Source organism: Pavona decussata, unplaced genomic scaffold (assembly GCF_977016875.1).
Source record: "Pavona decussata unplaced genomic scaffold, jaPavDecu1.1 SCAFFOLD_93, whole genome shotgun sequence".
NCBI lineage: Eukaryota > Metazoa > Cnidaria > Anthozoa > Scleractinia > Agariciidae > Pavona > Pavona decussata.
Genome location: NW_028145510.1, coordinates 1,241,893 through 1,267,383, shown reverse-complemented (window position 1 = coordinate 1,267,383; position 25,491 = coordinate 1,241,893). Strand labels below are relative to the sequence as shown.

General features: G+C 40.0%; 4 protein-coding genes across 5 annotated transcripts in view; 1 reads left to right on the top strand and 3 right to left on the bottom strand.

Annotated features, from left to right (window-relative positions):
• Window positions 1–25,491, bottom strand: part of LOC146473494 (contactin-associated protein 1-like) — a 131,524-nt gene that overhangs the window by 6,695 nt on the left and 99,338 nt on the right. The window lies entirely within an intron of this gene.
• Window positions 8,563–25,491, bottom strand: part of LOC146473492 (contactin-associated protein-like 2) — a 129,443-nt gene continuing 112,514 nt past the window's right edge. Inside the window, exons 1-2 of one of the 2 annotated variants that reach the window (XM_085118153.1) lie at window positions 10,130–10,616; window positions 8,563–9,272 (exon numbers count right to left, since the gene is read on the bottom strand). In XM_085118153.1, the coding sequence (XP_084974279.1) occupies window positions 8,650–9,272; window positions 10,130–10,616 (1,110 nt within the window). In that variant the 3' untranslated portion in view covers window positions 8,563–8,649. Of the gene's footprint in view, window positions 9,273–10,129; window positions 10,617–25,491 lie in introns of those variants that run through there. The other variant, XM_085118154.1, reaches the window with a different exon arrangement.
• Window positions 16,390–17,217, top strand: LOC146473501 (uncharacterized). Its single transcript, XM_085118060.1, has one exon. The coding sequence runs from the start codon at window positions 16,390–16,392 to the stop codon at window positions 17,215–17,217; it is 828 nt and encodes a 275-aa protein (XP_084974186.1).
• Window positions 21,066–23,033, bottom strand: LOC146473500 (uncharacterized). The gene has a single exon (XM_085118381.1). It carries the CDS (start codon window positions 22,707–22,709, stop codon window positions 21,075–21,077), a length of 1,635 nt encoding a protein of 544 aa, XP_084974507.1. The 5' UTR covers window positions 22,710–23,033; the 3' UTR covers window positions 21,066–21,074.

Here is a 25,491-nt window from a genome sequence, read left to right as displayed (position 1 = left end):
GTAAAATTAGAGCGTGTTTACAAAACTTATGCGCTGCGAATTGCGAATGAAAAAATAGAGAAGCCCAACACAAAATTTTCAAAACAATTCATAGCTCTGTGAATATTTCTCGTACAGAAATAATTCTAGTCTCTAAGTAAACGTTAACAAACAGAGAATACAGGAAAAAATAGTGTTTGGTTGTGGCCCGAAATATTTCAGTGAGCGCTTTAATTTAAAATTAGAGCGTGTTTACAAAACTTATGCACTGCGAATTGCGAATGAATTACACAAGTCCAGTACAAAATGTTCAAAGCAATTCATAGCTCTGTGAATATTTCTCTTCCAGAAATAATTCTGGTCTCTTAGTAAACGTTAACAAACGGAGAATACAGGAAAAATAGTGTTTGGTTTTGGTCCGAAATATTTCAGTGAGTGCTTAAAATTAGAGCGTTAAAACTTATGCGCTGCGAATGGCGAATGAATTAGAGAAGTCCAACACAAAATGTTCAAAACAACACATAACTCTGTGAATATTTCTCCTACAGAAATAATTCAAGTCTATAAGTAAACTTTAACAAAAGGAGAATACAGGAAAAATAACGTTTGGTTGTGGTCCGAAATATTTAAGTGTTTACTGCGTATTTACAAATGTGCCCTGCGAATGAATTACACAAGTTCAACACAAAACATAACTCTGTGAATAGCTCTGTGAATGTTCAAAATTAATATACCCACGAATATTTGTCGTATGGCAACGATTTAAGTATTTGTGTATAATTTAAAGTATGTTAAATATGGAAAATTATAGACAGTTGCCTGCAAAAATGCATTTAATTTCTATGCAACTTGCGAGTTGCTTACTCACCGAGCTCACCACATGTTTGTTTTCAACTGACTCTTCGCCTGTTTCTTCAAATTTGCTTATTAGTCGCCTGCTTTCTCGACATATGTAGTTTGACAACATATTTAATGAATACAAGAAATAAGTGTTCTTCAAAATTCTCGTTTGTTTTCTAAAAGAAGTAAGCCATCCCACTTCCCGCCGAAAAAACGTGGGTTGCCGCACAGGTTGAGTGTGACATTTCACAATGGCTTACATAGGGGTGCGGACGTACGTACGCCGGACGGACACTGACGTCATAACCAAAATTTTTCGCATACATGGGTTTACCAAAATCTCTTATTAATGGGGCTCCGCGCGCGCTTCTGGCGCGCGGAGCTCCGCTACTACTGATGCTCCGTCAAGGAAATGACGGCAGGTCTGCACGACAATACTCTTAATGACTCAAGACCTACCACGCCATCTCAGTTATGTCCAGGATTGAAAGCTTGCGCAAAAACTTGCTATCTTTTCGATTTTTGTTAATAATATTTAATAGCTATTTATTTGCCATTAAAGACAAAATCCTTGTTACTTTTGCTTGATTCTTATTTGTATACTATTTTTGTGGAGAACGTTAGCACTCGGCGATAAGTTTTTCATTCTCTTTCTTAACTCGATGAGTTAGATGGGTTGAAATAATCGCGAAGTACCACAAATAAAATAAAGTAATATTTTCAAGTAACTTTTTCGTTGCCGTCGCCGTCGTCGTAATTTTCCAAGTGTGTGGTAACCTTGCTCGAAGCTACTGCCAGTATCCCCAAACCTCTGTTTAACTGGAAGATGCGTCTTGTCAGTAAGGGGACCGCTGTCTTCCCGCCATACAATATCATTTACATCACAGCTACAACCGTAATTAGGACTTGCACATGTGTTGTTCATCCCGCATGCGCACTTGCCACTGCCAGGTGATGCTTAAGGTGATGCCCCGCCCCAATACGTCATCTTAGTAGAATCACGTGACACCCACCATCCGCTTGCATCATTTTTTTTTTCATTCTTAAAAAAAACTGAAGTGCACTCATACTTGATAAACTGTTCACAATGTAAAGATAAGAAACCTTTATTTCAAAAACTGCTATCCATAGAGGCCCTATATACAATAAACTAAATTGAGTGGAAATAATAATGATAATTAAGTACAATAAAAATAGCTATAAAATATCATATGAAGTAAAACCTAAAAATCTGAATCTGATTAAAAATTCTGATTAAAAATTACACAGCCATGATAAAAAAGGCCTTTTTCGTACATTCTAATTTTACAGACGGGAGTCTAAGTTTATCACTGCTCCTTGTCCTTCTGGGCAATACATCCCTGGTATAAATAAAATAGTGCATAAAGAACTGTGGACAGCGATTGCTGTAAAGAGATCGCTGTGAGACTCACCAGCTAAGACGGACTCGCTCCTGTGTAACACCCTCACATGAGTAACACCCTGCCGATTCACATCCATCCAACGATGTTCTGCTTTCACTGTCTTGACTTATGAGTGTCACGTCAACACCATTTTTGTTAGTCAACTCGCAATAGACTATAAATGGCTCTCAGCTAGACCTCCCTCGCCATCTGGATCAATCGGTAATTGCCTTCTTTTACGGTGGAATCGAAATTCTTCAGTTAGCTGCAGGACAAAGATCGCGTTGGTGTCTATCGGAGTAAGCAACTTTTGTTAGGTAAAACAATTGATGTATACATAGAAAAACATCCAACGGTTTTTTAAACTCTAAAACGTTAGTTAAATACATTAAACGTTTAAAATATTCAAAATTCGCTTTTCCCATTTTACCTGTATATCGGGCCATCCCGATATAGCAGACAGGGGCTTCCATGTAGCAGGCCGGACAGGTTTCTCTCGTATGAGAGTTTAAATCACACTGATTCATGTCCAGCCAGAAATTCAAGCTCATGGAACTTGGATCATCGATGCACAAATCAAGGCAGTCGGAATAGTTATCTGTGACCCTGGAGGTGTAGTTTTTGTAAAAGTGACGGGAATCCTCGCTGAGATCTTTCCCCTCGACGCGATTCACTTCTAGTTTTTATAACTTGAAATAGCGACAGGTAACACATGAGGACGAAATGGAGTCCATTCATTTTTCCATGTCCTTTAATGTTGCTGGTAAATTAACGTCTTTGGTGAGTGCCAAAAGCAAAGCTTAGTTCAATCACTGTTTCCGGTAATATTTGCTTTATACAATCTAATATTTGCTAAAAACCCGGTGTAAACACAGATATATATTTTTCACTGAGTCCCGCCGAGCTGTCGGAGGAAGGAGAGGTAACAGAATTACCAAATATATGCTTTTTTTGTCATCTCACTTCAAGAAGCTACCTTCCTCGATATTAAGATAGGTGTGCCTGGTTATCACAGGCAGAACGTCAAATGGGAAACAAAAGCATCATCATTTAGTTGAAAAGCAATTATAAATAATTGAAATAGTGTATGGCAGGTTCACGTGTTTGCAGGGAAGTGTGTTTAATTTCTTTCTACGTCGTTAAGGGGGATAAAATACAAACTGGGTTCTTTTCAGATCGCCCAATGAGACTTTCGTTTACAACGTTTTGCAGCACATGCTTTGGAGTGTTAAATTTAGAGGAAGAAGTTTGAACAAAAATTTACATGAAAAGTACATCGACTGGCGCCTCTCGTTAGTGCACTTCCTTGCTAGGCTTTTTATTGTTTGATTTGACTCAACATTTCGGGGGAAAGAAAGCAATTAATCGGGATTTGTTGAACTTTCTTCCAGCATCATAAAACCATAAACGTTTTTTTTTTAATTTCGCCTGGGTATCTTTTACTTTAGTTTGGTGAACTTCAAACTTACGCGAAAATTTTCGACCAATTTTGCCCGATTTGTGCTCCACGAAAAATGTAATTTCTGACGGTTGAGTGACTAAGGAACGAATTAGTCAGAAATTACTATTCTGATGGCACGATTGAGAGGTTTTAGTATTCTCAAGGGACAGTTTTGAGTATTTACTGTTTTAGCGGAAAATATTAATCATTCTAGCTCGGTCAGTCTTCCTGTTCGCTGCTTTCAAATTTAGTTAAATTTTTTCTATAGAGTTAAGGGTTTTTTGTACCTCTTCCTCCAGGTTCCGTGCCGCTGCATTAGATGGGGAATACGTTTCCACATATTTTTTGGCCACATCTAAAGAGTGTTTTTTTAGTGGTTTTTCCTATCTGGCGTGGTACACTTAATGTTTCAAGCTTTTCAAGTTAGACTTATGTTGTAATAAGCATATATTCTTGGTTTTTACGTGACGTCTCCAAATTCCAGAATTCAAAACCGGGAGGCCTACAAAATTTTTACCCGCATTCAAGGAAAGATTACCTAAAAATATGTCTTTCCACAATTTCTTAGCTCGATGTCGTACTTCCTTTTGAAAATAGAACAGTTACAATTTCCGAGTTTTCATCGCGCGTGATAGTCAAGAGGACGGCCGTGACAGAGCTGTTCCGTATCTTAAAATTGTCTTGTTCATTCTAAACAATTTAAGTTTGAGGAGAAATATTTATCTTAACATTCGAAAATTCACAAGGGAAAACAAACTTCTTTTCTGGCAAATATGAACTCCAGATGTTTTTTCCTATTTCCGGCCGCCATGTTTGTGTCCCTCAGAGGGACACCAACATGGCGTCTCCATACTAAACTCTATAAATTTGTGTGAAACATTTTGTCAAATAACTCAAGTATGGAATACCGCATAGACCTGACACTTGGACAGGTTTCTTATTTACTTATCATCTATAACTTGTCAATTTCTTGATTTCATTCATGGAATGGTTTCAATTTTTTTTTCACGCACACGGCAATGGCGTGACAGTGAAAACCGGCAATTAGGACACATTGTTGTTGTCTGATGACTGACTGACCATTCCTCAATAAACTATTTCACATTGAATGGCTCGTTATACTGTGATCAGAATTGAATTCATCCGTTGGCTACTAACGCAAAGAGCTTTGTGTGAAACAATTGAGCTTCATGTCATTTACCTTCAACACTATCTAGTAAAGTCGTAATCAGTCTTTAGAGCTTAAAGGCATCCTCTTTGGTCGTTTGAAGACAGTTTGTGTATTCAGCCAAGGTAATTATCAAAAGATTTTACAGCAGTTAAGCGGCATCTCCTGGTAATTGTAACTTAAAACTAGCTCCAAGAAGCCAGTTATTTGCGTCGAACCGAACTTAGGGTACTCTGGCAATCAGTCAATTTTTAATAAAGTTTGTTGGGCATGTTTTCGTCTCAAAAGTGTCCGTTGACCTTTGGGTCTTGATTTGCAGGTGTTTTACCCTTGCGCATTCCACGGCTTTATTCTATTAGCCGAGAGGTAAAGGCGACAATTCTTGTTTCCGCCTTAAGAATAGAAATCCTTGGTGTTTTTTAAATTTTTAGATCAATGACATATTTGCTTCCTGATAAGCATAAAGTTGAAAAATAATAACGAAAATAAATCATTTACCTGTGACGTAAAATTATCTAGACAACAAACTTTCTTATATTTTAGTATTTGTAGTGGTTCTAGAGAAAGTCAAAATGCGTTTTCAGACTCGATATCTGCATTTCCATCCTAGACCAAAACGACATTGCAGTGCACTTGTGCTCTCTAAAAACGACAACAAATCCTATGTATATCGCCGTTGTTCAGTGTTTATTCCACTGCTCTATGCAATCTAGTTAATTTGAATTTTCGGATCTGTGCAGAGTTTGTTACCCCATAAGTAATCACCTATATTTAAACGGCACGAGTGTAGGCTACATATAGCCTCTTGTTATCGCTAAAAAAATCTCTGGTTAACCCAAAATTTGTTTTTAGATTGCAAAAACCCTTACAAAGATTTTCTTTACCCGTACAGTCATAAATCACGCAAGGCTTCCTTTGCCACTGTACTTAACCCTATCAAGACCGGGGGAAGAGCGGATTCTTCCCGCGGCTACTTTCAACCTGATAAACTTTTTAAAACTTCAGCAAACGCCAAGAACTTCAGGACTTTTTCAGAAAATTATCTCCCAAAAAATTGACATGGTCAGTTAGCGTTCACTGACTTTGATGTTGCCATGGCAACCAATTTTTGACAGGTAGTTTTTTTCATAAAATGAAAGATCCATTTCTTAAATTAAGAAAAATTAATTTTCTTACTAAAACGTCTCTATTTTTAGATATGTTAGTGTTCTTTGATTGGTATTCATTACGTTACGTTCAATATTGGAGATTTCCGTAAGTTTGGGGGGATTCAGAAACCCAAGATGGCGGATCCAAAATGGCCTTCATTTGGCAATCATGACGAAATTACCGGGTCATATGACATCATCACTTCGCGTAACGGACCTTAAAGGAAACATCTCAAGACGTGCTATCCATCCTCCAAGTCTTGTTATCATAGCTTTTATCTTTGCGAAGTTATGGAAGTGTAAGGGAAATACGCACCCTCCCCCCCTCCCAGAAGCCAAATTAAAAAGAAGCCTGGTCTACTAGATAGGGCTAAGAAATGAGAGTTTCTCGGACCATTCCGAGAACAGCACATACAAGCAGCAGCAAATTCCTAAAAACATAGGAACACAATGCGTGCAGAACCGATGACCATTTCTGACATGGTTTCTATCAAAATCAGTGTAGTGTTACCTGGATGTAATCGCTGCAAACAATAGAACATTCCATGCAGGTTTTGTGCCTAAACGAAACTCATTTTCTACAGGTATTGTTTGCAAAATGTTGTTGACCTTCTTGTACTTTTATGAAAAGTATCAGTTTATGGATTGATTGTCTACACTTATTAGTTGAAAAACGTTGTTGCAATTCTCTGTTGTATGTTTATGGAACTTAGTTATAATTAAATATTTCATGTGGCTTCTGAGTAAACAAATCGATTTAGTGTTCAGCGACTAAAAAAAAACCACGGTGGGAAGAAAATTCGCTTCAATGTGATAGACTTATCTCGTTACATGACAGCTTTAATGAAACTCTTCCAGCGTTTTTATTAAAATCAAACTGGTAAGAAATGTTTAATCTTGCTTCGTGGAGAAATTTCATAGCGGTAGTTATCTCATTTCCTGGTTTCTTGCTAACATTTGTTGACGACACGTTCGATAAAAATATGGCCCTGTGAGTCGAATTTCACAATTTCCACCTCTCATTTGTGAAACACAAACTGGATTGCGGCCAATATTTCTTTTAACCGATTTTCATAGACAATGGATAGAACGTTCCACTGATATGTAGAAGAGCCTGTGAGAACGAGCCATTTTTACAATTTATTCCTTTGTTTGAAGGTGGGCTAAATCACATGTTGCGATATTAGTGCTCAAAGTAAATAAACTTTGTGCCCATAGATTTCATACAGTAAGTAAAGCTTATGATTGCAATTCATCACGTTGTAAACGCAGAGGGTCATCATTTATAGCTAGCGAATTAGGAAGTTTTGAATGATCTGTATTATCCAAAACTAACAGCTGCAAGTTTTGCAAAATTCACGATCTTGCCAGTGGGAAATTTAGCGAAATCTATCTCGTAGATAAGAATTGAATATGAGGTTCTTATGGATAGTCGGTCTTAAACTTACTTCCTAAGCAAAAGCAAGCAATCTTCGCCTAAAACAGCCTAATTTATAATTTATGTGTATTTGGAGACACCAAAAACGCAGAAACCCTTTTAGGCTAACATAGAAAAATGCTGGTTCTTAATTTAACAAAAGATGATATAATCTAAGCTCAGTACGAAAAAAAAAAAAAAGATGAAATATAGATCTATGTCGTCGTGAGCGTGGGATAAGGGCTTTCACTCATGTATAGATTTCCTAAATAAGAAGAAAATTCAAGGCAAAACAGCGGATAAACATTCAGCGTTTAATTTCACGTTGAGTCTTCTTTCTATGGCTTATGTTTAACAACTGCTTAAGCTGCACGTTGAGCGTTTTTAGTCTTCCTTACGTACGCAGCTTAAATTTCATGTTTTACTTTCAGCTAGCATTTTTACAGCAAATTAAATTCCAGGATTTTGCAGCTACTACCAACTTATCTCCTGATGCATGAAAATGTTTTTTTTACAAGTTTGTATTAAAAGGAAAAATATTAAACTACGTGTTTGTCAGAAACTCAAATGAGCTACAAATAGGCGGCTCACAAAACTTCGCAGGCTGAGTGATTAGATGTAAAATTGCACGTTACGTCATGGCGGCCATGTTGGTGGTTAGGAACAATAAGATCTTTCTCCCCTGGGAGTTGACTTCCATTTTTATGCAAACGATGTGAGCAAATTTTCTTTTGTTTTGGCAGCAAAATGGCGGTAATACAAACCACTTATATCAAACACAAGGCAGAATGTTTCATTCGATTTCCAAACACCGAGAACTAGGTTTAAAAAACGAGGCACAACTGAGCTCAATTTTTTTAACAACTCCGATGTTTCAGTTCGAATCGGGATTAAACGTTCTTTCGAATGTTTGATATAGCTTCTCAAACCATTAATAACTCTTAGAGAAATTCAAAGAAAAAGTTGCCCAAATTTTATGATAATTTAGATCACTTTTCGAAACCTCCGTGATTTTCCTTTCTTTTATTTTCATGAATTATTAATGACTTTAAGAGGTTTACGCACAAGTTCTACGTCTTTGCTAAAAACCGTAGCATAGACAAATGTAAATACTCAAAAGCTTTAACACAATATATTAACGTTTGTAGGTACTATAGCAGTTCAATTTCCCCAATGTATGGTACGATTACCCAGACGGAGAGAATGTTATCAAGATACACTAATGTAAAGAAGTAGAAACAAGATATTAGTGTTCATACGCTACCATAGCACTTCAGTTTCCCCAATGTATGGTAACCTTGCTCGCCGCTATCGCCAGTATCGCCAAACCTGAGCTGTCTAACAGGAAGATGTGACTTGTCACTGAGGAGACCGCTGTCCTCACGCCACACGTCATCATTCGCATCACAGTTGCATTCATCTCTGGGGTCTGAACATGATTTGGTCATCCCGCATGCGCACTTACCATTCTCAGAGGCACCACCCCAGTAGGTCATATAAGCACAATCACGTGACACCCACCACCCACGCATATTGTAAAGCAAGTGGGAATGCTTGCACTCATACTTGATAAACTGTTCACAGTGTGAGGAGACTGTGGTGAGGCTCGCCAGCTGAGACAGACTCGCTCCCGTGTAGTGAACATCAAGTAAATAACTCCCCCTGCCTTCATATCCTTTTACCCATGTTCTGTTTTCACTATCGTGACTGATGACTGTCACGCCAACTCCATTCTTATCAGTCATATTGCAGTAAGCTATGAATGGCTCTAGACCTCCCACGCCATCTGGATCAATAGTGTAATTGCCTTGCTGTACTGTAGGATCGACCCTCTTCAAATCACTGCAGGACTTTGGCATAAACAGGGCGTTGTTGTCTGTAGAAGTAACCAACAGAAAATCCGAATAAATATAATTTACTGAATAAGGCCATAACATGAAACGGTAACAGTTCTCCCGTCAGATTACGCGTTCCAAAGAAGCCAATTTGGTCCCGGGAAAACAGGGGACAGAGAACAGTTGGCGAGAGCCGCTGAGCCAACCAAAGAATTCTGAACTTGCATTATCCAATGGGCCAGTTTTTAATAAAAATCTATATACCCTAACTGTGTATAAAATTTCAGTTTACCGCCTTCATTAATGTACCATACTTGGGCTCATACTTTTCGAATACACCAAGCTTTCAGAATTTTACAACCCCTCCCCCCACCCCCTCGTGCGGGTGTGAAAGTATTAAAAAAAAATGGCAATATAAATTTTTTTTATGTTGAATCGATTCATCTCTCCTGCAAACCTTATAATTTGCATTTACTTTGACCAAGGATAACATTGCTTATAGTTCATAGACTTTTCGCTAGTGAAGTGTCTTCGTATTTGTTGTGTTGTAAACCGGTCAAACCCGGACACTACAGTGTATTACGGTCTCATATTTTGCGCGTTCTCTTGACCTTATTTGGTGAAATGACATAATAGTGGAACAATAATTAAACCTATCTGGCCTTTTTTCGAGGTTAAAATTTGTTGACGTCATCATACATGATTTGTATTGTGAGTTCTTCCTTCTAAGGTAGCAGCCAAGAGAGATGTTGATCTGGCCTTAGCTTTTGTTAGACGACAATGACTGCTGTAGGTTTTCATTCTTTAAATTTGTCTCAGCAAAAAAGTTGGTCAAACTGATCCTGGCAAATATAAATACTCATACGCATTAACATATGATATATGAGTTATAAGGTACCATAGCATTTCAGTTTTCCCAGTGTGTAGTAACCTTCTTCGCTGCTATTGCCAGTATCCCCAAACCTGAGCTGTTTAACTGGAAGACGTGACTTGTCTGTAAGGAGACCGCTGTCCTCCCGCCACACGTAATCATTTACATCACAGTTACAACCATATCTGGGGTCTGCACATGAGTTGTTCATCCCGCATGCGCACTTCCCATTCTCAGAGGCTCCGCCCCAGTAGGTCATTTTAGTAGAACCACGTGACACCCACCATCCGTATGGACTGTTGTTAAACCACAAACGCGAACGATAACACTCATACTTGATAAACTGTTCACAGTGTGAGGAGACTCTGGTGAGACTCGCCAGCTGAGACAGACTCGCTCCTTTGTAATGAATGTCACGCGAGTAACATCCCTGTGGTTCGCATCCTTCCACCAAAGTTCTGTTTTCATTTGTGTGACTGATGACTGTCACGCCAACTCCGTTCTTGTCGGCCATATCGCAGTAAACCATGAATGGCTTCAGACCTCCGTCGCCATCTGGATCGATAATATAATTGCGCTTTTTTGCTCTAGGATACTTCAGGTCGCTGCAGGACTTTGGCCAACCCTTAATGTTTCTACCTGTGGAAGTAACCACCAAAAAATGCGAATAGATATCATTTGCTGAATAAATAAATAAAATAAACACTAACTGTACTCCATCAGATTAAGTCATAGAACGCAGCCAGTGTGCCCCCTGGAAAAACCGGACACTGTAATCAGTCTAAATTCGCAACGATATCAATGAACGAGAAATTGTTTATCTATGTATTCTGAGCTGACTGGGTCTAAGGTTAAAGTTTACTGCCTTAATCTTTCACAACATATTACTATAATTTTCTTGGGCGTATACATAGAAATGCACCAGCCTTTCAGAATTTCACATCCCTGTGTGCTGAAGGTATCCAGACATTTTGGCAATACGCTTTGACATTGAACAGTTCAGCATTTTTTCAGAAATTATTTGGAATTTGCTTTTACGAAGTAAACATGGCTTAAGCCTCTTTAATTGGAATCGACCTGAACGATAAAATCGTGATGGAAATCTGCCATGGGGCTATTTGCCCGAAAGTCCTCTCAGTGGTGGAAGCTAATTTTAACCGCTTCGATGGCGACAAGAAAAAATTAGCTAACAAGTTAAGAGTGAAAACACTTTCTCAACGTAGGATGAAACAGTTTTCGAAGCCATGGATTACGAAGGGGATAAGAGCTTCAATTAAACGAAAATTTAAACAATATGAAAAGGAGGTGGCAAGGGATAAATGGATTACTAAACCGTCGCAAAAGAAACTCTAAAATAATTAACAAGTTAAAGGATTCAGATAATAGCAATATCGTCACCAATGTGGCCACACGTATACCTAATATTTTCAATAAACATTTTTCGACTGTTGGCAATAATTTAGCAAGTAAACTACCACCGGCCGAGCGTCCCTTTACAGATTACCTTAGAAAGTCCAAACCTGTTACTCCATGTGAAGTTAAATTTCAAATCCTATCCATACCGAAAAACAAATCGCATGGCTTATACTCTTGTCCTACTCATCTTCTTAAATACTCGTGTGACATCATATCTCCAGTGCTCTCAGACATTCTCAATGCATCTGTCACCCTTGGGTCCTATCCCACAAAACTTATAATGTCCAAAATTATACCTATTTTTAAAACAGATGACGAGACTGACGCTTCTAATTATAGACCAATTTCACTATTGTAAAATTTCAATATAATTTTTAAAAAACTCATGTATAATAGAGTGAAAGATTTTATAGAGAAACATAATTTATTACATTCGTCTCAATATGGTTTCCGTCAAGCTCACTCAACTCAGCATGCCATTCTCGATATAGTGGAATCTATTCAAACCAATATGGAAAAAAAACTTTTTTCTTGTGGAGTTTTTATTGATTTGAAAAAAAGCCTTTGATACTGTTAATCATAACATATTACTCGATAAATTAAATTATTATGGTTTCCGCGGAATTATCAATCAATGGTTTTTCTCCTTTTTATCAAATCGTACACAAACTACTGAAATCAACAGTTGTATATATAGCAGACTAAATATTAATTGTGGTGTACCCCAAGGCTCCGTTCTGGGACCACTTCTCCTCCTGCTCTATATAAATGACATTCAAAAGTGCTCGAATAAACTCCAATTCTTTCTTTTTGCAGATGACACTAATGTTCTTTTTGCTCATAAACACTTAAATAAAATATTTGCGCGCAAATAGGATTTTTATGCCCCTTTTTCTCTGTGTAATAAGTAAATGTAAATAGGAGAAGTCTTGAGGAGGAGTTTATGGTAATTGAGGAAACCCCCTCTAGTATTTCATTGGTCAGGTGATCATTCGCTCCATGTGCTCGTCATTCGTCTCTCGTTTTACATCGATCAAGACGTGTTTTTTGTTGCAAGGTAAGCCTACAATTGTCTTTTGAGGGTTTTTGTCTCGATCATTGGTTTAGCTGCGGGTAATTTGTCCCCCTCTTTTTTCTTGGCTCGTACATATATACTTTTTGTGTCATCTTTGTTTGCGTCGTACGATTTCTTCGTCTTGCAAGCGCTCGCTCCCTCGTGGTCGTTTGCTTTCTTAGTTGGGGGTTTTTTCTCATGGCTTCTTATCGTCATACGGTTCGTGTTTTGGGTCATTCGTTTGTCCGGCGAACAAAAGAAGCTCTTGAGGCTAATTTTGATCCTCGGGCGGATATTTCTTCCGGCATCTCAGACGACGCCATTGTTCATTTACATGGCAAAGGCGGTCGTACGGTCCTTGGTTTGCGTAGTGATCTGGATGTTGTGTCTTCGCTCGCCCCCGATGTAGTGATTTTGGATATCAGCACAAATGATTTGGCTGCCAGTGGGCCTGAAGTAGTTGGCTCACGCATCGAGGAGCTGGTGAATTTCTTATCGGTGTGTGCGAGGTAATACCTCGTGGTGGGCAACCAGCCTTTAACGCGGCGGTCCCGGTCCTGAATCAGTATCTTCGGGTGGTTTTGGACCCGTTTTTTAATGTTTTTTGTTGGCAGCACAGGGGTTTTAGTAATCCCTCGGTGAGTCCGTATTTACCGGATGGTGTCCATGTGAATAAATTGGGTCAATACTGGTTGTACCGGAGTTATCGTGGCGCCATGTTGCATGCTCGTTCCCTGTTGTATTTCACACCTTTGCTGTAACTGCATACTCTCCATTTTTATGTTTGCTCATTTATTCATTTTACTTTTGGGGGGCTAGTTTGCATGGGCGGCTGTCTCCCATGGTTCAATTTTTATCCATTTTTATCCATTCATGCATGTTAATTTGAGGACTTGTTTCCCCGGTTGGCCATATTTGATCGAGATTTTTTCCCGTTATATAATTTTGTTGCAGTGTTTTGTTTTCGTTCCTTGCTTGAAGTCTGTTGTCGCCCCAATTTTTTGTTCTGGGGCCTTGTTCCAGTAAAGCTCGAAGTTTTTATTCCTCGCTGTCTTTATTGTTGTGCATTTTTTTTTTATTTATTTATTTATTTATTTATTTATTTGTTAGACGTTTCTGGAACTTGCTATTGTGGTAGCATTATGCCAGCCTTGCTCGTTCCTGCCCTTCATACGCAATTTTTGTACCATTTGTCCCGAGGCTTTTGCTCCTCGGTTTTTTGTTTAGTTGTCCCGGGCTTTGTTCCTGGTTTAATGTTAGATGTTGCGAGGCTTTGTTCCTCCACATTCTTTTTTGATTAGGCGTTTAAGGAACTTGCGGTTGCGGCGGCATTATGCCAGCCATGCTCGTTCCTGTCCGAGGCTTTTGTTCCTCGGTTTTTTGTTTAGTTATCCCAGGCTTTGTTCCTGGTTTTATGTTAGATGTTGCGAGGCTTTGTTCCTCCACATTCTTTTTTGATTAGGCGTTTAAGGAACTTGCGGTTGCGGCGGCATTATGCCAGCCGTGCTCGTTCCTGTCCGAGGCTTTTGTTCCTCGGTTTTGGTTTAGTTCTCCCAGGCTCTGTTCCTGTTTTTTATGTTAGATGTTGCGAGGCTTTGTTCCTCCACATTCTTTTTTGATTAGGCGTTTAAGGAACTTGCCGTTGCCGGCGGCCATGTGTCAGCCATGCTTGTTCCTGCCTTTCAATGACTTTAAATGACTTTGTTTAGCCTGCTTGGCTTGTTTATTTGGTCCAAGGCCTTGTTCCTTGGTTATTTATTTTCTTTGCAAAGTTTTATTTCGCATGTTCCTGCCTTGTGCTCGATTCTGGCTTTGTTTTTGTCTTCCTAGATGCCTCCTCGACGTTCACAACGCCAGAAGCGCCCCTCTTCCCAAGCGTTGGAGGCCCTGGTGGTGTCACCCCCACGGCGATCGCGGGCCAGCTCTGGCCAAAGTGCACCTGGTGGGGCGCCCCCAGTGAGCACCACCGCTACTACTGCTGCTCCCCTAGCATCCAGTGGGGATGTTGCACCTGCCGGCACCCGTGCTGCTACTTCGCTGCCACCGACAGGCATGCCTACTTCTTCGGCCGCAACCTTACAGTTGCCCCCGGAGCTTTTGAGCCAGATTGTTACCCAGGTGACTTCGGAGGTGACAAGGCAGCTGCGTCCTTTCATGGCGGCACCTCAACCCAGCCAGGAACAGGCGCAGGCAGCTAATCCCCTTTGCCAACCACTCGTTGAAGTTCCCCTCGAGCAAGACCAGGCCCGGGATCAAGCACCAGCTGCGGTCACAGAGGCCAGTGAACAAGTCCAAGTGGCTGTTCAGCACCTTCACTCGTTCTTGGCAGGTGAGACCAGCTCTTTACCTGGGACGACCAAGCCCACTGAATTGTTTACCTCGGTTAATTTGCCTGTTGATGCTCGTGTTTCTGCCAAGATTAAGACCAAAATTTGGCAGGAGGAATATATTTATTTTGGGTCCTTGTTGGTCAATCCAACACTGGATGGTGGTTTTCAACTCACCATCCAGAATTCTAGGGAGGGCTCCTCGCCTTCATTGGCGCTTGAGCCTTTGACAAAACCCAAGCGTATTACTACTATTGATGCCTGGATGCAGGCTTTCCATGTTTTTGTTGGTATTTATGTTGGGCGATACCCCCAAGAGGCCCAAGGTCTCATGAAAAATGGGGCAACTGTTCAGGACCTGGCTGCTCGGGGGCACAACTGGCGCTTTTACGACGAGAATTTCTGTTTTTTGCGGCAGTCCCCAGCTACATCTGTCCCCTGGGGCAATATTCACATGGAGTTGTGGCTTAGGTCGCAGGGTACCCCTAAGAGATCACTGCCTCAGGTGGGTTCTGTGCGATCAGGTTCTTCCACTAGTATCCCCAAAGGATACTGTTTCAAATTTCACCGGGGCGGTGATTGCTCGGGGTGTGCCTTCAAACATTTGTGTCCCAAGTGCGAGGGTTCCCACAGGGCCCTAAATTGTAATTTTTGTGCCTTTGGGAAGAATACAGGTCCCAACTCCCAGTTTCGTGGCCCCGGTTAGCCCGCTGGCAGCCGGGCCTTGCCTCAGTCAAAATCCACAGCGCCTACCAACACCCGTCAATAGTGATCGTTTGTTTTTCTTTCTGTCTGGGTACGACCCATCAATTGTTGAAGTTTTAGTTAAGGGTTTTACACGGGGGTTTCCCTTACATTATGAGGGCTCGCCTTCTTCTTTTCATACCTCCAATTTACTCTCAGCCATTCAGAATCCTGCCGCGGTCGATGCTAAGATTACGAAAGAGCTTGAGGCCCATAGGCTTGCAGGGCCTTTCTCCTCTCCACCTTTTTCGGTTTTTCGGGTCTCTCCACTCGGTTTGGTTCCTAAAAAAGTGGAGGGTGAGTTTCGTTTGATTCATCACCTCTCGTACCCGAAGGGTGGTTCGTTGAATGATAACATTCCTGTTGAGTTTACCAGTGTTTCGTATGCCACTGTTGAGGATGCTATCCGTTTAATACAGTCTGTCGGTCCGGGGTGTTTTCTTGCAAAAACCGACATCAAGAATGCTTTTCGGATAGTTCCCATCCAGCCCCAGGATTTTCATCTCTTGGGCATATGTTGGCGGGGTATGTATTATTATGACCGCTGTATGCCTATGGGCTGTTCAAGCTCTTGCAAAACTTTTGAAATGCTTTCATCAGCTGTTGAATGGATCGCTCAAACAAAACTGCACATCCCGTTTATTTTACATTTGTTGGATGATTTTTTGCTTGTTTCTTACACTGAGGAAACCTGTCGGAAACAATTGGAGTTATTTTTGATGCTTTGTAGTTACTTGGGTATTCCAATGGCCCCCAAGAAGACTGTCGGTCCATCGACCACCATTGCTTTTGCAGGTATTGTTTTGATGGAAGCTCGCTTGCCCCAGGAGAAGATTGATAAATGCCAGGAATTGATTTCCATTTTTCTTCAGCGTCGAAAAGTTACTCTTAAGGAAATACAATCCTTGACTGGTTTACTGAATTTTGCTTGTGCAGTGGTGGTCCCTGGACGAGCCTTTCTTCGTCGCTTAATTGACCTCACCTTGGGAATTAGAAGCCCTCATTTTCGTATTCGCCTCACCCAGGCTGTCAAGGAGGACCTGCGGGTTTGGCAGCAATTTTTGGCTGGGTTCAATGGGCGCAGTATTTTTCTTTCTGAGGTTTGGTATAATTCTAACCAACTCGAATTATTTACCGATGCCTCTGGTGTTGTTGGTTTTGGGGCAATTTTTGGCGCCCATTGGTGCTATGGAGAGTGGCCGATCAGTTGGAGGCATCGAAATATCGCCATTTTGGAATTTTATCCCATCGTTTTGAGTATCCATTTGTGGGGGAACGAGATGTGTAATCGCCGAATTTTGTTTTTTACCGACAATGAGGCATTAGTGCACGTTATTAATAAGCAATCTTGTCGGGATAAGGAGTTGATGGTCTTTGTGCGTAGGCTGGTGCTAGTATGTTTATCCCATAATATTTTTTTCAAAGCAAAGCATATTCCAGGTATGAAAAACAAATTAGCTGATTCTTTGTCTCGGTTACAATTGCAGACCTTCCACCAATTGGCACCAGCTTACATGCATCCATCTCCCACAGAAATCCCTCGGCATCTGCAACCGCTCAATTGCCAAATGTAGCGTCGTTTTTGTTGCGTTCCAGTCTCCAGCCTTCTTCTATCCCTACCTACAAACGCGCGTGGCACCTTTTCCATCAGTTTCATCAGTCGGTATTCCAGTCTCCTTGTGGTCCATTGCCTATTTCGCCACCAGTGCTCGCTCTTTTTATCGCTTATTTGTTTGATTCTCACTATGCTCCATCCACTGTTACCACTTATGTTTCGGCATTGGGCTACTCTCATAAGCTCATGGGTTTTTCGGACCCTGCAAAAATTTTTTATGTTTCTCAAATGCTGAAAGGTTATAGTAAAGTTGGTTTCCGCTTAGACAGACGTTTACCCATCACACCACCTATTTTGGACAAGTTGATATTCGTGGCTGATCAGTTACAGGGCTCTCCTTATCAGGTGAGCCAGTTCCGGGCGATGTGTTCCCTAGCATTTTTTGCCTTTTTACGCGTAGGTGAAATTACTTTAAGCTCGGGCCGGGGGGCTAATCTTCCACTTCATCTCAGCCACCTTAAGAAATTGTTAAATCCTGTGGGCGCTCTAGTTGCTTATAAGTTGACTTTTCGGAATTTTAAGCATAATTACAATCGTCGCCCTTTTTCCATTGTTATCTCTCGTCAGGCTCGTTCTTGTCCGGTGGACTTGTTTTCGCAATACTTGGCTAAGCGTGGTAATTCATCACAGTGGATGGCTTACCTGTTTCTAGATCGGTTTTTTCAGCGCAACTGTCGATGGCAATCAGTTTATGTGGGCTTGCTCCCTCTCGCTATAAAGGGCATAGTTTTCGTATTGGCGCTGCCTCGAATGCTGCAGATCAGGGGTTTTCTGATGCCCAGATTCGTTTATTGGGGCGTTGGAAATCAAACGCTTTCCAGAAGTATATCAGATTGCCTAGCCTTTCTCGGTAACCTAATGTGCTGGTCAAGTGGGCCTGATGGTACAGTTGGTATGGGTGGCTGTATTGTCGGGCCCAGTTGGTCCGGTCTTTTAGTTGTAATGAACTGGTGTTGGTGGGCAGTTGTTTACATTAAGATGGTGAAGGGGGTTCAGGGGTGCAGTTAGCATGGGCGGCTGCACTGTTGGGCCCCCTTAAGCCATTCTTCTATCGATACTACTCTGGTATTTGTTGTCATTGCTTTTAGGATACAGTTTGCATGGGAGGCTGTTTTAACCTTGTCATTTAGCTTCTTAACTCTCTTTACACTCAACAGTTTGTGGGTACAGTTTGCAGGGGCGACTGTCCACCGGTTTCTGTTTTCCGAAATGTGTTGGTGTTAATGGGCAGCTGTTTTTCATTAAGATGGTCAGGGTGGCTCAGGGGTACAGTTAGCATGGGCGGCTGCACTGTTGGGCCCCCTTAAGCCATTCTCCTATAGATACTCCTCTGGTATTTGTTGCCATTGTTTTTAGGATACAGTTTGCATGGGCGACTGTTTTCACCTTGTCATTTAGCTTTTATTAACTCTAGTTGCACAACGTTTGCGGGTACAGTTTGCAGGGGCGACTGTCTCACCAATTTTGTTTTCCACTAATTGCTTACTTATTACTTATTACTTCATGTTTTAGTGCTTCTCCCCTCTTGTGTTATTTTGTGCTGCACTTGCCTGGGGTGGGGAGCATATGTTTCTCATATGCTTGTGGCGTTTTCAGTGCCCTCACCTTTACCGGGCCAGAATGTTAATTATTAATTTTATGAAATTTGAGATTTTAATAAAAGCGGCTATGGGCCTTTGTCCATAGCCATTTAAGTCCAAACTTTGAATTTTGTTTATTGCCCAGTAAACGAAGCTCAGGCAAGGCAGCTTTTTCCTGGGGAAAAGATCTTAGGTTTAAAGAGGAAAAGGCATAAAGTCACTAGAACATATACTAAATGAAGAATTACACAACCTATATACCTGGCTGACTTCTAACAAGCTTACTTTGAATATTAAAAAAATCAAACTATGTTATTTTCGCCCTCACCAGAAAAAGCTCAACTATCAACCTCAGATCTATATTTTTGACAATGAAAACAACAAAAAGGTTTCTCTTGAACGTAAAAACTTCATTAAATATCTTGGATTGTTAATTGATGAAAATTTATCCTGGAAGACACATATTAATTCTGTTGCAACAAAAATAAGTAAGACAATTGGGTTAATCGCAAGGTTACGGCATATTGTTCCTACTTGCATTTTTTTGAATATTTATCAGTCTCTAATCGTACCTTACATAACTTATGGTCTCATTTCTCGGTGCAATGCATGTAAAACCTTCCTTGATCAAATTCTTGTTCTTCAAAAGCGCGCATTGCGGCTAATATATTTTGCTGAAACAAACGACCATGCCATACCTTTTTTTGTTAAAGCAAAAATATTACCAGTACAATTCTTGTATTATGAATCCGTTTGCAACCTCATGTTTGATGTAAACGAAAACACTGCCCTAAGAAATATTTTGATCTGTTTTCTCGAATTTCTAGTGTCCATTCCTATAAAACGTGTTCCTCTACCTCTGATCATTTTTATACAAAGGAATCTCGCATTAATGCTACACGAAATGCATTCTTGCGTATTTGGAACGGGATACCTGCAACTCTAATTATAAAAAAAAGTACAAAAAAAATCTTTTAAAGAATCCCTAAAAGGAAAGTTATTTGATACACTTGAAACTGTAGACTCCTATATTGATGTGGAAACGATAATTGACCAAATGAAAAACTGATCATCTATGTCCTTCTCTTTGCCAGTATAATCTGATTCTCCTTTTCCCTTTTCATCTCTTTTCTATTGTAATATTAATGATAATAAAAAATTACATAGAATTTACTTTAATTTTGATGTATAGTCTTTATCTAAATCTGCATTATTATGTAAAGTTGAGTTTTCCGTTTTCCAGCCTGTTTGTAATTTACTGTAATTTTTTTTCCATTATGTTCTCGTGCTCGTCTTGTCCCGCCTCGACTAGCTTTGTAGCTATTTGCGGGACAAGCCCTTTATATAATCTGAATCTGTAAATAAACTGTTGTTGTTGTAAGAATGTCAGTAAAAATCGAGGAAAATCAAAAAAGTGTGGCCACGGTCAAAAAATCGATTTCGTTCATACTTTGTCAGTTTGAATGCCTAGGTAAGTAAGTAAGGATATAAGGTTAGTTTTTTGAAATATTCCATAGAACGGCAGAAAACCATGAAAAACGGTTACCCTACCGAAGGCTCGGATTTCACCACGAGAGAACTCGAAATTTTACACCTTTCAGCCTCTCGCTGCACAGACATTTACATAGCTATGAATATTTCTTTGATATAATTTAATACATTGATTCTTCCTGAGTCAAACATAGTAATTATTGTCATCTCTGCTAGTTTGTGAGCGAGCTGAGCTCGGATGAAGAAGATACACTTTTCTCTATCCTGCAAAAGTAAAAATAATCCAAATTCAGCAAGAAAAAAAGGTGACCGGTATTTTCTCAAATCCTCTGATACTTTGACAAAAGACAGTTCAGTCATTGATTTTTAGGTGTACGGTTTTTAAATCTTTAGGATCTAGCAGAACTTTTGCACGAACGCCGATCAAAGTTTGACAAAATTACAATTGAGCGCCATTGAAATCTACAACTCCATAACAAGGCATAATAGAATACATTAACTCCTCGGCCAAAGTTTGTTTAAAAAAGGCTTTAAACTATTTTCAACACTAAAAACGTTTTAAAAAATATATTTGACTATAAAAAATTGCGATAAAACATTTCGTAAAAACATTGTAAAAAGGTTAAAAAACACGACGTTTCGATGTACATTACATCATTATCAAGTGAAATTAAAAATGCAAGATTGCGGCTATAAATACAAAAATGGACAATAGATATTAATTAACATTGAAGAATGCTACCGGTTAAACAAAAAGTTTCGCACGTATAGAGTCCGTTTGAGTGTTCAAGCAAGGCTTAAGTTTCTTGATGTACAGCATTTCAAATACCAAACAATCAAATTTGCTCTGACACTTTCTCAAGATGTTAAAATGGCCCTGATTCAATAGGTGTTTGCTCCCGTGAGCTTCAAGAAAATGTTTGCCAATTGCCGAGTTCTTGTGCTCAGCAACGCGTTGAAAAAGGTGTCTGGCTGTATAGCCGACATAATCTGCATCGCACAGATCACATGAGAAATAGTAAACAACGCATTGCTGATTCACAATCGACGGCTTAACTTCCCTAGGCTTAAGATCATGTTCTAATTTCCTACTAACAAAAACTGGCTGCAATATGGGGCCAATCTTATTACTTAGGTCGTTAAATTGCCTGCGAACCGCATTGGCAGCTACTTGATCCTTAAAAGGAAGGATAATTCTGATCTTACGACCGCCTTCAGGCTTCTCTTCCGTTGCCTGTTCCGATACATTACGAAGAAAATTACTAATGATGGAATCTATGAGAGCCCTAGGATAATCTAGGCGACTGAAAATTGAGCGCAATTTGTTACATTCTAAATTGAAAGCTTCTGTTGTGGAACATAGAGCGTACGCGCGATGTAACATTGTTTTCACTAAAGACACCTTGTATCGTTTGTCGGTATGGCTATGGTAATGCAAGAGTAAGCCACTGTTCGTTTGTTTCCTGTAAACTTGAGTTTCAAGTTTAGTCCCACACTTGATGATTTCAATGCCAATAAAAGGAATCATACCACTGACAGGGAGTTCCATTGTAAATTTCATGCTGGGATGGAGACCATTCAGAGTATTGAGAAACTCAGAGGCAGCGTCACCACTAGGCATTTTAGCCAGGGTATCATCCACGTAACGTTTGTACAGGTCAGGCATCAGACCATCACGGGAGAGCTTCTCTTCCAGGTGACACATAAAAACATTAGCCATCAGAGGACCAAGAGGGGAGCCCATGGCCACCCCATCAGTCTGTTCGTACAAAAGACCATTGAACTGGAAAAGCTGGTTGGTTGTAGCAATTTCCAGTAATTTGGCAAGCTGATCCTTCTGCAAGTTAAGGCCGTAGGTCTTGTTGAACCAATCGTTGGTGAACGCTTTGTGGACTAGGATGTTAATCGTCTCACTCAAAGGTACGTTGGTGAAAAGTGATGTCACATCATAGGAGACTAAGATGTCATCCTCATTCACGGAAATGGTACGGATTTCATCAGCAAAAGCAAAGGCATCAGTGATTGTGTAGTCATTGATGGAGAGTGGCTTAAGTTTCTCTTCGAGCCATTTGGCGAGATTGTAATTGTAGGCGCCAGTTGCTGATAAAATGGGTCTCATACTCAGTGTGGCTTTATGGGTCTTCGGAAGGCCATACAAGTGTGACAATCTGGAACTCTTCGGAGAAAGCGAGTTAGCGATCTCTTCAGGTAGAATTTGACGTAAGGCTGTGCGCAACTCTTTTTCTTTCTGTAAGAGCGGGTGGAAATGTTGAGCTGGACGTCCACGCCTCTTTGGTCGCTTTTCATCAACATGTACGAACTTAGAAGTGTTATCGATTGAAGCAGCGCTTAGAAGACGGATGTATTCGGTTTTGTCCATTACCACTACGCCAGAACCTTTATCAGGCTTGGTGATTATGATGTCGTCACGTTTCTTCAAGCGATTAAGAGCATTCAAAAGAGCCTTTGGTGGTTTGGGGCTTGTACGATGGATATAGTTCAAGGCGATTGAGCGTAGAGTTGAGCTTGCCAGTTCCTTCTCAGAATCATCCAACAACGGCTCTATTTTCCAATATGCTTTCTCAAAGCTCGCATGTATGTCGATGGGCGAGACCTTTTGTGGTACTGAAAACTTCAGACCTCTGCAGATAAGAAGCTTCTCGAAGAACGTAAGGCGATAAGAAGATAGGTTGTTTATATAAGAAGATAAGAAGATAGGTTGTTTATATGCTCATTGATGTTAAAAATTGTCTACACGGGTACAACAAACCAACAAACACCAAAATAACCACGAGATAAAATTAAATCTCACTCGCTTCGTGATCTGCAGTGTTACGCAAATAAGTCATACTTTAAAATACCTTACTTAAGGATGTGCCAGATTTATTTATTTGCTGAATGAATAGGAAATAAATAGGAAATAACCTGGAACAATTAAAATTAATTCTCTTAGGAAGAGAAGCTTTATCATCCTTCCATAGCTAATCGGAAGCCAACTGTTCGTACGGAAAGCAAATATTGCATCGTTCTTTAAAATAAATAAACCAATCTACTTATCCATATCTCTGAAACATTAAAACTAGAGTGTATTGTTAGGCAAGTCCACAGACATATAGAGCAGACGATTTCTTCTTCGGCCTTATTATTGTCGGTGGAATTTGCGGCGCAGTCGAATACACTAGTTTCTCAACTTCCGTCACACCACTCACGCAGTGTAACAAGCATACAAAACATTACAACTAAGTCCTTGAAATTTTCCGGAGTTGAAACAGAAGTAGAATTGATTTTGGCAAGAATGCTTGTTTTCAAAAGGCGACGAATTTATTTGAAATGACTATCTGTCCAGCCTATCGTGAAGGTTAAAAAGTAATTTTGCACCATCCCGGAAGCTAAGTCAGTTTCGGGTCACTCTGAGGCAGCTGTGGAAAGGAATATATTTATTCCAAACCATGAAGTTTACCATCCCTTTTTCTTCTGTTTATATCTTTCTGAAGGAATTTTTTTGGCGAAGCTGAAATGAACTATTTTAAACAAAGACCGGAATGTTGGCTTATATAATATAAGCGCAATCCATAACACATGGGAGTCACGAAATAAGTATAAGTTATGATAATTGGATTGGACAACAGAATGAAGAAATAAGCAACAAAATGACCTTTTTCAACATTAATTATTATTCACCGTCGCTCAAACAAATGATTTCTTTCATATATGGTCATATATTCTCGTATCACCAAAATGAAGAGAATACAAAACTCCTTGAATACAGTTCCTGCTTGGTAGTACATTTTACAACTGGTTATTACCTGAGCCAACTGGGAGGTGCTGTTTTGAAAGTTCTAATAACTTCATGGATTGGCATAACATATATTCCTTTTCCAATGCGGCTTCTATCCACAGCTGCTCCAGAGTGACCCGAAACAACCTCCAGGATGGTGCAAAAATTACTTTTATGCTGAACCTGGCACGATTAACAGGACAGACAGCCATCTCCAATAAATTCGTTGGCTTTTGAAAAAACGCATTCTTGCCAAAATCAATTCTACTTCTGTTTCAACTCCGGAAAATTTCCGGTGAGGGTAAAAGGAGGCATGAGTTTACGGCATGGCATGTGGCATGACCTGCGGCATGGCATAATTGTGCGAAATACGATACTTGCGGAATGACTTAAAGAAATAAATTAACTGAAGAGCGCGTCCTGTTTTCGCGCCAATTCAATTACAATTTTAGATGTTGTGGACTCTACTGCTGAATATTTAAAAACAACTATAGACGATAGAAAGAGGATTAGAAAATTCAAGGCTGGGATAAATCATGTCCGCCAATCGCTAGTTAGGAAGGAGTGAGGGTAAAGGAAGCTATGAATTTTTGTAGTCAAGGGACTGAGTAAATTTAAGTTTCATGTTCGCTTTTCACCTTTTGACTTCCATGTAATTGTCAAGTTAAACTTGCCTACGTATCTCGCCAATAATGTGAGCTGAAAAAAAAGAGAACCTAATTTTGTCATGAGTTTGTTCCAGATTTTTTATTTGTTACAATATGTAACCGTTAAATGTTCACAGCGTCTGATAAAACTATTCTCGGACAAAGCGAAGGCCAAACGCATTTTTAAGTTCAATATAAATAGTTTCATAAAAGAATAGCGACGAAACTTTCCCAGCTTTTCCTGAAAGCTTACCTGGTTTGACAGCGAGCCGGAATAACTAACAAATGCAATTTTCAAAAGCGGCAAAATTTGTTAAACATCGCATCGAGGAATATTTACCCCCTTAAATTAAAAAAATGGCCATAAATATTTGTGATTTGAAACGGCGGGCGAAGAAAGCGCTTTCGGTGAGTCTTCGGTGGGTAGGTCACAGGTCAAGTTGTAAGTTGTAAGTTTCATTGACCCGACCGGCGGGGGAGGGTAGCGGGGTATTTTTCCTCACGACCCACATATTTTATTAGACGTTAACACAACTATAGCTCGTTATATCTATGAAATAAAATTCAGGGATAATAATGTGGAATTAGATAACAAATGCGATACGTGGTAAAAAAAAAAAATTAACCGGCGGAGGTGCCGTGGCACCGGTGTCTATAGAGATCTGTAGACCACTACATAATGTTTCAGCGCTTTAATACCCGAGCCGATGTCTCACCCAAACTGACTTTAAAATGTT